General features: G+C 36.5%; 1 protein-coding gene across 1 annotated transcript in view; it reads left to right on the forward strand.

The window, feature by feature from the left end:
- Nucleotides 1–14,702, forward strand: part of FBXL17 (F-box and leucine rich repeat protein 17) — a 288,290-nt gene that overhangs the window by 100,940 nt on the left and 172,648 nt on the right. Inside the window, exon 6 of the mRNA XM_054398055.1 lies at nt 9,853–9,983. Coding sequence (XP_054254030.1) covers nt 9,853–9,983 — 131 coding nt within the window. The remainder of the gene's footprint in view (nt 1–9,852; nt 9,984–14,702) is intronic.

The raw sequence follows: 14,702 nt of genomic DNA on the forward strand, positions 1-14,702 counted from the left end.
GACCCCTTCAGGTACTGGAATGCTGCTGTAAGGTCTGCCCTTAGTCTTCTCTTCTTCAGGCTGAGTAACCCCAAGCTGTTGATTGCAGTTCTCTCAGTGTGGCCATCCAGCCAATTCCTTATCCAGTGAGCCGTCCACCCCTCAAGTCCATACTTTTTCAATTTGGTTACCAGGATGTAATTCAGGACACTGTCAAATGCTTTACACAAATCCAGGTAGATGACATCAGTTGCTCTTCCCTTAATCACTGATGCGATGTTGGTCACCTTTTCTGTGTTTTCTGTGTGCCTTAGTAAGGCCTTCAGGAGGATCTGCTCCATGATCGTAGGAGGTGAGACTGATTGGCCTTTAGTTTCTGGGCTCTGCTTTTTTTTGTGTGTTTTTGACGATGGGGATTATATTTCCCCTTTTCCAGTCACCAGGGACTTCCTTAGATTTCCATTAACAATGGTTTTGCAGCTTCATGTGCCTGTTTCTTCAGGATCTGTGAGTGGATCTCATTTGGTTTGATTTAAACAGACCCTTTATTGCAACTGTATGTCTCCTATGCACATAAATTTTGTATATGTCCATCTTTGTCTATTAACATAGTATGTCAAGTACATTTTATTTTCTTTTATGTAAGAGGAGTCATGTGTGGGTGAATTAACTTGAGTGGACCTGAAGAAAATAATGGAATTGTTCAATAAAATGAATGACTTGCATAAGATGGGATCCTTCAAACTTCAGGTAGAACTGAGGAAAAATGCACCTGGAATAGAAAAGTCAGTATTTTTAGATAAGAATTTCAAGTGGTAAAATTGATGACTGTAGAAATAGGTATTGAATATTCTAAGTTCTGGTAAATGTAAAAATAGTTCTTGAAGTAGCAAGTGGAGAACATATTTAATGAAACCAAAACATGCCTGAAGAAAATACAGGGTGCTTTATGCAGCTGTACAGGTCTTTTGGTGTTAAAAAGAATCTTTCAGCATGTCCGCAAAATATGTTCATCAGTTTAGGGCAGCTCCGTATCTGAAGATGCAGAAGAACTGAAAATATTTTTTAACACATGCAAAAAGAAATAAGCCAGAAAAATGAATTTGCATGGTAAAGGATGCAATTTGGAAAGGACTGTCTATATTGAAATGATGTATAAAAGGAGCATGTATCTGTAAGAGAGAGAAATAATACAATAATTGTTGTGTCTTACAAATGATGAAAACGCAAACCTTCACAGCGGCTCAAATAGAGGTGCAGCAAAGTTCAGCTGTACATTGAAGGTGCAATTCTCACCAAGAAAGGTTGTCCCTGTCTTAAGTGGAAGAAAAGGAGCACAGCCTGTCAGCTTTCCTCATCTCTGCCTTCTTTCTTGATCACAACTGCAGCTGGTGCTGGCCCAAACTGCACCCCTGTTGCTGACCCTGGTACCAGATCAGCAGCACATGTGCTCCTTAGTGCCAGAGGTGGTGTGCACAAAGATGTCCCTCTCATGGTTTCGGTACCCCAGTCCAGGTTGTCCCTGCATTCTAGGTGACATTTAATATGATTTGGGAGGAACATTGAGTAACATAGTCATATGTTTATCAGATTGTACTTAATTTTCCTGCTTAGCATGTCAAAGGGTGTCAACTTTAAAATTGCAGCTAACTAAGTGTCATAAATACGCTAGCCAAAAAATGTCTTTTAAAATTTTATTGGGAATAAAGACAAGCAAAGCAGCATGCTGGGCTGAGAAAAAGGATGAAAACACAGCAACAGCAATAGCTTTTTTTCCTTCTTATATAGCTATCTTATTTACATAAACAGGCTTATGTTAAATAGAAGGCAGGGATATGACAATGAGTTCCCAGAATGTTCTGGGGAGCTCGGGAGGAGGATGGGATCAAAAGATGAGGCAATCTTTCTCACAAAGTGCTGAAAAGCCTCCCACCTTAAACATGCACCGTTCCCAAGGTTTCTTATCTGAAATCCACACATTCCAAGGCAGAGCCAGCACCACTTTTATTTTTGGTCTGTCTGGTTAGAAGTCAGTTTGAGCTTTTTGAAAACAGCTCTTTGTGATCTTTTAAAAGAAGTTCCTTGAACTTCACTCCTAACTCATATTTTATCACATATTCTTATGAATATTATGAATATGAATAACAATATTAATAATAATATTCATAACAATTCCCCCATTTCTCTTTTAGCCATAATTGATTTGTCTTCACTCAGGCACCCTGTTCCTCAGAATCTGCTTTAAAGCTGGGAGTTGTTATTTGAGCCTTTCTTCATCAGTTTTAGCCCAAACAGGGCCATCTTGTCTTCAGAAGATTCCCTCCTTCAGCTCTGGCAAGCCAGATTTGTGGATCTTCATTGAACAGAAACATCTGCTGATTGTGTGCTAAATCAGCTTGCTTTGTGGTACTGCAGACAGCTAGGTGTTTTCACCACAGCTGGGTTTTGAGATTTGAGGATTCCAGTTCCTTCTTTCAAGTTCTATCTGTGAAAAGACTGTGATGTGATGTGATTAACACTGGACATTAGTGGCTGTTCAGCCTGGAGAAGAGAAGACTGTGTAAACATGAATGTGGCTTTTCAGTGTAGAAAGTGGCTTACATAATAGATGGGACATTAGAGCCTGCTAGGTTGAGGAGTGATAGTTTAAAAGAGAGTGGATTTAGGCTAGATGTAAGAAGTTTTTTACAATGAGGGTGATAAAACACTCATACAGATTGCACAGAGAAGTGGTAGATGCCTCATGCCTGGAAACATTTCAGGTTGGATGGAGCAGCCTGATCTAGTGGCGGATGTCTCTTGATCTCTGACAAGGGGTTCAGCTAGATGATCTTTAAAGGTACTGTTCTATGATTTTGTGATATAACATCTTTTATAAGGTTTGCTAAGCATTCTTTTACCTATGAGTGAGTTTCTGTGCTTGATAAAAGGAAAACAGTGAGTAAGAGATTTTCACGGTCATACAGTGATATACCTCCACAGTGCTAAGTCCCATGTTCTTAGAGAATGTGGAATCTGTTCTTTGCTTTGCACGGCCTGTGTGTGTGCCCCACAAGGCTGTGTAGAGCTAGTTCCTTTCTGCCCTTCTGCTTTCTGTATGCAAACTGTAGATAACAGCCCTGCTGCTGTTGGGAAATTGCTTTGAGGCTGAGCAATGCATAAAAATTGAGTGGATCATTACTACTGTATTTTCCCCCTAGTAATGTTACCTCCCTTAAAAATTCTGAGTTACGGTACTGCTGAATTACAGAGCTTTCTCAATAGCTAATTGGGTGGATTGTTAGTGAAAATGTAATGTATTTAGAAAAACTAGAAACATTCAGGGTTTACTTTTGTTATTGTCTATGAAACATAGTGACATTGAATAAACATTTTTTCTTGAGCAAAAACTTGTTACCACACTAGTGCCATTTTTCCTTGAATTTACTGTAAACTACAAAAAAATTCACCTGAAGTAAATAATGATAATTGGGCAAGATGAAAGGAAGGTGGGAATGTATTTATATGTAATTCATAGGTAGACTCCCAGTTAAGGAAGCCAGCATTTTGCTTTGATGACCTAGAATGTTTTATTTTGCTTTGTAGCTGTAATGTGTGAAACAGTGTTGCAAAAGATCAGGATGACCTGTTCTGTGACATCAGAAAACTGTTCATCAACTTTGTTCCACAGAATCATAGATTGTTAGATGTAGGAAGGGACCTCCAGAGATCATGGAGTCCAACCCCTCTGCCAAAAGTAGGATAGCCTAGGGTAGTCCACACAGGAATGCATTTAAGTGGGGTTTGAAAGTCTCTGGAGTAAGACTCCACAACCTCCCTGGGCAGCCTGTTCCAGTGCTCCATCACCCTCACTGTAAGAAGTTTCTCCTCATGTTGAGGTGAAACCTTCTATGTTCAAGTTTGTATCCATTGTTCCTCATCTTACTGTGCAACACCGAAAAGAGATTGACCCCATCCACTTCACACCCACCCCTCAGATATTTATAGGCATTGATCAGATCCCCTCTCTTCTCAAGACTAAACAGCCCCAGGTCTCTGAGCCTCTCTTATTAAGGGAGATGCTCAAGTCCCCTAATCATCTTTGTGGCTCTCCATTGGACTCTCCCCAGCAGATCCCTGTCTTTCTTGCATTGGGGAGCCCCAAACTGGACACAGTAATCAGGGCAGATTAAAGGGGAAGAAGAACCTACCTAGAGCTGTTGGACACACATTCCTTGATGCACCCCAGAATACATTGGCCCTCTTGGCCACAAGGGCACATTGCTGTCTCATGGAGAACTTGCTGTTCACTAGGACTCCAAGATCTTTCTCTGGCAAGCTGCTCTCCAGCAGGGCAAGCTCTAACCTGTACTGGTGCCTGCTGTTACTCCTCCCCAGATGTAGGACCCTGCACTTGTCCTTACTGAACTTCATAAGGTTTGCCTTTACCCAGCTCTCCAGCCTCTCCAGATCTGATTGGGTTGCAGCACAGCCTAATGGAGTGTCAGCCACCCCCACAGATTTGTATCACCAGCAAACTTGCTGAGGATACGCTCAACCCCCTCATTCAGGTCATTGATAAAGATATTGAACAAAACTGGACCCAGTACTGATCCCTGGGGATCACCACTGGCCACAGGCCTCCAAGTTGACTCTGTGGCACTGATGACACCCCTCTGAACTCTGTTGTTGAGCCAGTTTGCAATCCACCTCACAGACTATGCCACATCTCCTGAGCTTTTCTATGTGGATGTTATGGGAGACAGCATCAAAAGCCTTAGTCAAGTCAGGGAATATGACATCCACTGCTCTTCCCTCATCTACCCATTTGGTCATGGTTTCATAGAAGGCTATCGGATTAGTCAGACAGGATCTCCCCCTTGGTAAATCCATCTTGGCTACTCCTGATAACCTTCTTGTCTTCCATGTGGGTTAGAGATGACTTCCTGAATGCGCTGGTCCATCGTCTTTCCAGGGATAGAGGTGAGGCTGACTGGTCTATAGTCAGCCTGGGTCTTCTTTCTTGCCTTTTTTGAAGACTGGAGTGACATTCGCTTTCTTCCAGTCATCAGGCACCTCTCCTGTTCTCCCTGACTTCTCAAAAATAACGGAGAGAGGTTCATCAACAGTATCAGCCAGTTCTCCCTGCACTCGTGGATGCATCCCATCAGGGCCCATGGATTTGTGTGTTTTCAGTTGATACAAGTGATCTTTAACCCAGTCCTGACTGACTCGTGGAGTGTCCTGCTCCTTCTAGTTCTGCTCCCTTGCTTCCAGAGACTGGGGTTCCTGAGGAGTAAAGACTGACACAAATAAGGCATTCCGCAACTCTGCCATCTCTGCATCCTCTGTTACTGTATCTCTTCTCTCTTTCAGCTCCCTGGCAAGACTTAGTTCTGAGAGTGCCTTGGCCTTTCTTGTCACATCTCTACATTCTCTGGCAATATTTCTATAATGCTCCCAACTGACCAGACTTTTTTCCGCATATTGTAAGCTTCTTCTTTCTTTTTTTTTCCAAGAGTTCCCTGCTTATCCATGCAGGTTTCCTGCCTTTCTTACTTGACTTTTTTTCTCAAGGGAATACGGTTTTCTCCTTGAAAGAACATGTACTGTGTATAGTGTTCTAGTTTTTACCTCCTGTTTCCAGTACATCCCCAACTATTGCTTCCTTATTTTAGCATTTTTTTTCACTTGTCTTTTAATATTTACTCATCTTTCCATACATGATTCGGCTTTTTTTCTAATTTTCTTCCTTTCTGTTTCTCCTTAAATTCTTGTCTGTCAAGATTTTATTACTGGTCAATTTTTAGGTTTTGCTTTCTTTTTCTCCTGTAAGTGAAAAAATCAATGTAAATGTGCAAAGTACCTATGCATGTTGAGTAATTGTGTTGAAGGTGGAATAAATAGATGGATGATTTTTATTCATTAACTAATGTTAATAAGAAACTCATATGCTAACTCACAAAGTAGTGATTTTTTTTTAGCTGTTTATCTTTGCTCCCCAAAGTGGTGTTATTTTTTCCCCTTCTTGTGGTAGTTGCTCTCAGCAGTTAATTGTTGCTCATCCTTCAGAATTTTCAGAGGTAGCAGCAGTGAATCCCAACATGTAGACATATGTTTTATTTAGTTTTGTTTGTTTGTTTTGTTTTTGATAGTTTCCAAATGCTCTAGGTTCTTGATCAGCATCAAATGTATCTTAACCATAATATTCAGGCACACAAAAACAGTATGATAATGTCTGAGTCTTACATATATCAACCTCCATAAAATTTTATTTTAACCAGATCCAAAACTAGTAGTTAATTTCTTTGTAATAGTAGTATTTATTCAGTATCTTTTGAAAAGAACTGAAGCTTTGTTTTTTCAAACATCCTTTGTCAAAAACCAATTTGTGATCTAAGTGGGGCTTTTTTGCATTTGTCATTCACAGAGGAACAATTGCCTTTCAGTATATTTTGACAGAGAATCTTGTCACAAAACCTTTTTATACTGGGCTGTCAAAACTCTGTCTCTGGGACTGAGAGTAAGGGATGAAATCCTGTCTCCTTCTAATCTTGTTCATCAAACTGAACTCACTCTGAAATTTAAATGCTATTATTACACATGGTATACAATTTTAACACTGAGTCAGTATTCACTAATTTTGGCAAGATTGTGTATTATGTGTTTCACACAAAATAAGTTTGGGTTTGCTTTCTTTTAATTCTTTCATTTTATATTTCGTATTTTGTAGGCTTCTATTTATTGCTTATATCGTCTATTGTCACATTAAATTTTACTTTTTAATTTAAGCATCCTGTCTGCTGGAGCTGCATTCAGAGCTTGAATTCTGCTCATGAATTCTGCCAAGCATTCTAGAACTACAAAATTAAAAGTTGAAGAAAATTGTGAATATCTGTACAAGAATAGCCCTGAAATTGCACAGCAAAATGTTATTGCTGCCTGAAGATAATTGGTTGTGATTGGAAAAAAAACAACTGAACAAAACCCCTCCCCCAAAGTAACAAGCAAGCAAAGAAAAGGCAAACCCCAAAACCAACAAAACCCCAACAAACCAACCAATCAAAAAGAAATGGAAAAGCTTTATTCATCCTGGTGCCCTAAGCTGAGTATTTAAGTCAGAATATCCTTTTCCTGTGGAAAAAGATAATTAAAGGCATACTGTTTTAATCTCAAGATTTATGCATGCACTGAATATTTGAACTTGCCAACTGTTGAACATGCCACAGAAGAGTTTATATAAATATATAAAGTTTATATAAACATATAAGTTTATATAAATATAAAAATAATGTAGTTTTTCTTGACTTTTTTTTACAATACAAGTGATTAACAAAGAATTCAACATTGTAGCATTAACCTGTTACAATTACCTTTTCCGGTAAAATATAAAATATGTTTGTTGTTATCTGTCCCATTTATTTAGTGGAAAATGGTTACGTATACATTTACAGCAATTCTCTGATGTGTAACAAGATGTTTACATCTGATTAAAATAGAGTAATGGATATTCTTTTCCCCTGTCATGTTCAGAGAGAAAATTATGTTACAAGGTGCAGTACTTAAGGGAATGCATATCTAGTTCTGCAGCTCTTGAAAGTCATTCATGCATCTGAAATGGCAATAGTGAGATTTTTTAGATCAAATTATATTTGAAGTGTTTGTGTCAATGTGAAGCAGTCTCTGCAAACTTTAAAAGCGGTAAAATTTTCTGAATCAGGGATGTTGTGCTTGATAAAAAGAATTAAGCTAGTAAATAATTCAGGTGTCAGGTAGGCTGTTTAAGATGCATGAATGTGACAGAAAGGCAAGGGTTGGTTGTGTTACTGTATATTCATTATAACAGTACACCATTGTTATGATAAAGGAGAGGAAAAATGAGGGCATGATAATCTGCTGTAATGGTAAAGGATAAAAACCTATCTTGGAAACACTTTGGTCAGTAGAAATACTTGGAATTCAGTTTAGGTTTTGAGTCTACCCATGCAATGGAAAAGTGTGGCATGTTTTCCTGGGAAAACACTAATTCTTCCTGCTATTTATTCCTTATTGCATTAGTAAGGTAGATAATCTAGCGTTACCTTTTACCTAATTCGAAGCCACGGTGCTTTTGAAAGAAGCGCTGACCTCCATGCACTGATTTATCTTCAGTGTAAGTTCATGTTTTTTACTCTCTAACTAATAAAGTAACAAAAGAATCACCAGTATTTTCACTTGCTTATAAGAAGAGTGTTGTCATGGTTAAAAGCACGTTTTAGTTATAAATTCTGGTATTTTGGTTTATTTTTAATGGGAAGATTTTCTACTTGACTTTGAGGTCTCCTACTAAATACTTATTTACTGTCAAAGAACATAGGCATTGTTGAATAGTCCAGTACTTTTTATTTCCTATGTTCAGGCACTGGCCGTGTTATTGCCAACATACTGAGAAGGCTGAAGCATCTAATATGAAGTAGGTGTATGAAGGATAGGAAAATTGAAATTATCCTGATACTCCACTTCTTCTCGTGATTTATGCAAAAAAAAAGATGGATTGGCAAATAGAAGGTGTTTTAAACTTCCTGCTAGAGCGGCATGTATGAAATGAAGACAGAGCATGTAAAACCTTCCCATTTTACTAACACAGTAGCAATCATTATGTGCTTTTGTTCCTAACAGGCAAATAAGATTATCAGATGTTCAATGGTATTATAACAAGCGCTACTACAGTATACCTGTGGTAGTATCCTAATGATACCAATATCATATTTGTACTAGGAATATTCTTGTCCTACTACCTATACGCATACCCTGCAGTTCTTTCACAGAGGTCAGCTTCTGTAATTTTATGCTTGTTCTACAGAATTTTTGGAAGCAGTATGTGGTTTTTCTTCAGTTTTAGTTTGGAGAACGTCAGAAACTTCCAAAGCAAAACACCAGAACACTACTTTCTGTAGAAGACTGACTACAGTTGAAGTCCTGTTTTCCCCTTTTAATCTTTTTTATTATATCTATTTAATTATTATTTTTCTTTGTTGTAAGACATTGACTTAATTAGCTACTGAAATGGACTGATTTACCTAATCAGATCCTTAGAGACTCTCTTACAGGGCAGGTAAATTTAATTAAAGTGTCAGTATTAACTAATGAAATTATTTTTCCAGAGTATAACAGAGATTATTCCAGACATCTGAAAAAACGAACAGCACTTGGAGGTTATTGTGACTAAACTGATACACTGCAGAAATGTGTAAAAATTTTGTTGTTTAAATCAATAGCTCATAAATGTACTAGGAGAGTTTTGTTTGCTTTTGAAAGGTATTGTAATGATTAATAATAGTAATAAATCAGATTAATCAGGCTATAAGTCTTAATCATAGAATTCTTTGACACTTCAGTTGTTCAGTATGTCCAAGTTATTATTGATGGCAATGCAGGTGAAACTATAGTGTAAATATTTTGCAGGAAGCTTGTAATATTTGCTTAGTTTGAAAGCTTTAGTCTCTGGAGTCCTTAATCCATGCATTTGAATCTAAGCACAAATAATGCCCAAGTGTCTTCTTCCTCCCAAGCCCTATTTTTCTTATAATTAAATTATTTGGTATGCTGCCTTGATATGTCACGCTCTATACAGTCAAAAGGAGGAATGCCTCAGTCCCTAATGTAGATGAATTCAACCATGATAATGTCTTAATTTCATGAAGTGACTGAATGTCTGAATTCTAAATTTCCTAAATTTCTGTTATATGAATATCTCCAATATGTTTCCTATTTGTGAAATATATAGTAATGTCATCCTTCTTGACTAACTCTCACATATTGTATATTATTCCAAAAAGATTAACAATTTTTGTTAACAGTTATGTATGTGAGCAAATTTCAGATTATTTATTTCTATCATATTTGTTTTAATAGCTAAGAAATCTTTCAAACTTGGATCTACGCCATATCACAGAACTGGACAATGAAACTGTGATGGAAATAGTAAAGAGATGCAAAAATCTTAATTCCCTCAATCTGTGTCTGAACTGGATCATTAATGACAGGTAACCTCACTACAGCATTTAATATCAGTACAAAGGAAATTTAACAAGTTGTGTCGGAGAATAATGCCTCATGGGTTGGGGGTTGGAGGAGATTGGTATAAGAAAAATATTTTCTAAGTGCTCTTGCATGTTTTGGCTAAAACGTCTGGACACAGATTTTATAGTGCTTGTGTATTTTTGTAATGGAGAAAAGTTTAGTTATAACTTCATGGCAGAAAAGTTTAGTTATAACTAATTCTTTTTTTCTGTAGATTTCATGAGAATATATGATGGAAAGATACAATTGCAGTTATGACTCCTTCAGTATATAGCTGAGATTTAAACATATTAATATGCTGTAATGGCTAGAGCAGAATCGTGTGCGTATATATCTTATAACATTCTGAGCAATGTTTGCTTACATGACAGAAGTGGGTGTTGCCATGATTTGTGAGGCTTGCAAGATGTCAGGTAGTTTGTGAAGTTCCTTGTGAGGGACTCGGATTTATTTTTTCTGGTTTCAGTTTCATGCGGAGGTTTCACACAGGTACCTGTGCAGATTCGGTTGGGTATTTTTCCTTTTGTTTTCCCCTGTCCCTTTCGATGTAACCTGATATCCCTGCAAATAGAGTGGTGAGTCATTGTGTATCTCCACCAAAACTCTCTGCCTACAATGTGTTGTCTCCCCAGTGGTGGGGGAGAGACAGAAAGGAGGGGAAGATTGTTTTAACCCCTTACGTGTGCATACGAATGATGAAACATATTTTTTACTACATAAGGAAAAATAAACTGCATGTGGCTTAGTAGTGGAATTCATGGGGCTTTTTTTTAGAATGCAACGAGTTCTTCATTTTTTTGACAGACACTCTACAGAATGGGTATTACCTTAGGCTTTTCCTTTTGACTAGAATACCTCCTTTCTGCTGTATTCTGTCCTTTAGATCATATAATGTATTTTAACATTAAGTATAAGCACACAGATGATGTATAGTTATATTGCAGATCAGTTGAAAAATAAAAAGAAAATAGAAAATTTTAAAAGCAAAAGTTTATTTTTAAAATGAGAAAACTGAGCAGACTATGTTGAAGTGCACAGGAAAGAACACTCTAGTTTATTGTAACTAGTGCTTTAAACAGTGAAGTTGTAAACCAGTTTCATACACCCATGTGCTTTAGCAATGGTAGCTCTTCCTCATGGTTACAGATTTTTTCTAACGTGCTCTGTTTCATGGTTTTCTGAAGCCTTTAAGAATGTAGGAAAAGCTTAGACTTCAGTGAAAGTATTATATTCTAAAAATATTAAAATTGAAATGTGTTGAATAGCAAGTACCTCTGAAGTTTTATTGTAACTTTTGTTAGCCTTTAAGACTGTTCTTTGATTTTGAAGGTTTAGGTCAGACCTTTAATGTAACTCCACTCTTTCAAAAGCATTTAGTTGGATCAGATCTTTCTGTGTATATGGGCTTCTTTTCAGACATAAAGGCTACTGTAATGGAAAATTTTAGAGTAAGTCAGAAAATACACTAAAAAGAAAAATGTAAATTTAAAATACAGGCTTTTTAAGGGGTTTAATTACTAGAAATATTATACCTTTCTTCATGAATATTTTTAATAGGTTATTCTGCTAAATACGATCCAAACTGATATCAAACCAGTTTTGAAATTACTAGACTTACTAGAATAAGAAATACATCTTTTAATTACATTCATATGACTCTAAAACTTCACATTGAATATAGCTAGAGTTATGAATCTTAACAAGAAAAGGAAACTTTCCCGGCAGTGGCACATAACCTGCTGATGTATGTAAAGTTTTAATGTTTACTTTGGTCTTTTTAGTTCTGTCCATTTTGTGTTTATTTCCTATCATTGCCTGTCAGTACTTTTTCAACATGTGATTGATAACTAAAAATGACTATAAATTTAAATGTAGCTATTTAAATTAACTTATTTCTAAAATCAAACAGAAAATTTAGACAATAATTAATGCTTTTGTTAAACCTTATTCAGAGACAGTCATAAGGCAATTCAAGTATATTTTCTCTTTTAGAAGTGAGGTGAAGCTCTGAATACTAGTCTGAACTGAATAAAGTAATTTATACTAGTCCTTCTTATTGCTTAATTAAGAATTGCTGAAAATTTTGAAAAACAGTGTAAAAAAAACCCTGGACTGCAAGCACCAGTTCAGCAGTGTATTATAAGCCTGTGCACTTTGAGGATGAGTGATCCTTGAGTTCACAGGATGATCAGGTGCTTACTGTGCGTAAAAACCCAAAAGAGTTTTATATAACTGAATTAATTTATTCGGGATCTAAGGCAAGGTGAAATTTTGTTTGTGGGGTTGTTGTTGAGTTTGTGGTTTTGTTTTTTCTTTTGTGGTGTGTTTTGGTTTGGGTTGGGTTTCTTTTTTTTGCATTTTTTGTTTCATTGGTTGGCTGGTTTGTTGGTTTTGGTTGGTGCCATTTGATGGCTCCTAGTCAAAGGGGGGTCAGAATACATTCTACAATTTGATGCCTTTAAGTAAAGATTTTGTATATAATTTTTTAAACATATATGATAGCAGCAGTCTGATGTTTTACCTCATTTTTGGTTTTAAAATAGATCAGTCTCACACATCACCTCTCCACTGACATTATTAACCATGCTTACTTGTGAGATCCTACTACACAGATCTTGTATTGAGGTTTTTGTTTTTAAAATATAGCAAGGCACTTTTTGTTTTCTTGAGGATGACAGAGGCTTTTTTTTCTGTCAGGCCTTGGAAAACTATTTTCTTCCATTCCTTTGTGCAGAATCAAGGATGAAAGAAAACTAAAGAGTTCTCAGAAGTACTGATACAGCTTTAAAAATATTTTAATTGTCTCTTAAAAGTAGTTGGTAGGTTTTAAAGCAAAAATAAATCATTGGCTTTAAAATTTGATTTTAGATTTCTTTATTATTTCCAGAAATCTATGAAAATTCTTTCCATAAAGAGGGCTGTGGCAACATTTATAACATTGTCTTGCTTGTGCCACCACTAGACCATTACATTTCATGCTAAGTAACTGAAAAGAACTGAAAATTACAGAGTGCAAGATCTCTGCATGGCAGGCACTTGCAAAAATTGTTGCTACTGTAATTTTCTTGCACTTGCAAGAATTACCAAGAACTATTGTTTCTCTGTTTTGATGAAAGCTGTGTTTTCTTTTGAAATTATATATATATAAAAGGCTTATATAGGGGAGTAAAAAATAATTTATTTTGCGTAAGGAAAAAAATATATTCAGTATGTTCAGTTGAGGTACTCTTGACATTAGTTTTAAAATAAAGAAAAAAGTCTTACATTCCTTGTAAGAAATGTCTCTAGAAGTTGAGAGCTAAGCAAGATCTAAAAAAAGATATATTAATCTAACATAATGATTTCTTCTGTAAGTATTACAGCTTTGTGTAAAGCTTAATCTATTTATCATGTTTTTAAAATATGTTAGAGAAACAGTTCTACTACTTCTTTCAAATGTGAACAAAACTAAACTTGCAAATTGTTTTAGTATGCATATTGAGTACAATATCTCAGATCTTTGCAATTGGAAAGAAGTTGAAATGAGTTATTTGTGTATGGTGATGTGAATAATATTTTCTGAGATGATTTGTATAACCTTACCACCTTGAAGTTGTCTTAATGGTCACTGAGTTTATTCCTTTGAATTTCAATTGATAAAAATAGTGACATCTAGAAATAAATCTTGTGAGGGATAAGGGAAAGCAGTATGATGTACTGGCAAAGCTTTCAGGAGTATGTGGTTTTTCTAATAGTTTGTGAAACGTCTGCTATGTAATGTATTCATAAAAGATCAAGGAGCAGTTAATCTACCATTTTCTGTGAATTGTATTACTGTGAACTTGGAGTTACAAGTCCTTCAGCTTCTGTATTACATAATTCATCTAGAGGTAGACATTTAGAAGCTGTGCAGTGACTGTAAAGTCTCTGGAGTATTTCTGCTTGCTTAAGTCATCTTTCTTGCTAAAACACTCCCTTAGTAGTATTTGTGTTATGTTTGCCAGCCCCTGTTGTATCTCAGGGAGTAGTGCAGATAAGGTAAGGAGCTTTATTTGGAGCTAGTCACCTGGAATAAGGCTTCTTCTGCAAAACAAAATTAATGATTGGTTTTGCAGTTGCAGGACAATCGTTTCCCAACCATTTGAGAACTTTGGTCTACCCTTTGTAGATTGTGCTAAATTTTGTTGTAATAAAGTCTCAAGAGAGCTGATTTTTCACCTAATTTATCACACATTGATTGTAGGTGACTTTGTCAGCAGGTGCTGAGATTTGCAAAGTATCTGGAGATTGCTGGGAGTAAGCTATGGTTGTGACTTGGAGGCAGAAAAGCAGTATCTGCATGGCACAGTAAAACAGTATTATAGTTGGTTGATGACCTTGTAGTGATATCACCACTGACAGACTTCTGATTAGTGATATGGAGCAAGATGTGTATTGTGTGCACCTCCCTGAGGCTTCAGCACAGATGAGAAACCTGGATTTGGTCTAATTGTGCCAGTTCTGAGAAAACTGCTATCTTTTTGTAGTACTTTCATGTAATATCACTGTGGATAAACCAAAGTAAATGGTGTAATGGGACAGTGTCCCATACTCTGTGAGGATTAAAACTTGTTGATGAAGATTCTGGTTACAGGCCAAGATGGAGGAAATTGGAAATAGAAAGTTTTGACAAGGATAGTCAGGAAGTCAAGATATGGAAGAAA

Source organism: Indicator indicator, chromosome Z (genome assembly GCF_027791375.1).
Source record: "Indicator indicator isolate 239-I01 chromosome Z, UM_Iind_1.1, whole genome shotgun sequence".
NCBI lineage: Eukaryota > Metazoa > Chordata > Aves > Piciformes > Indicatoridae > Indicator > Indicator indicator.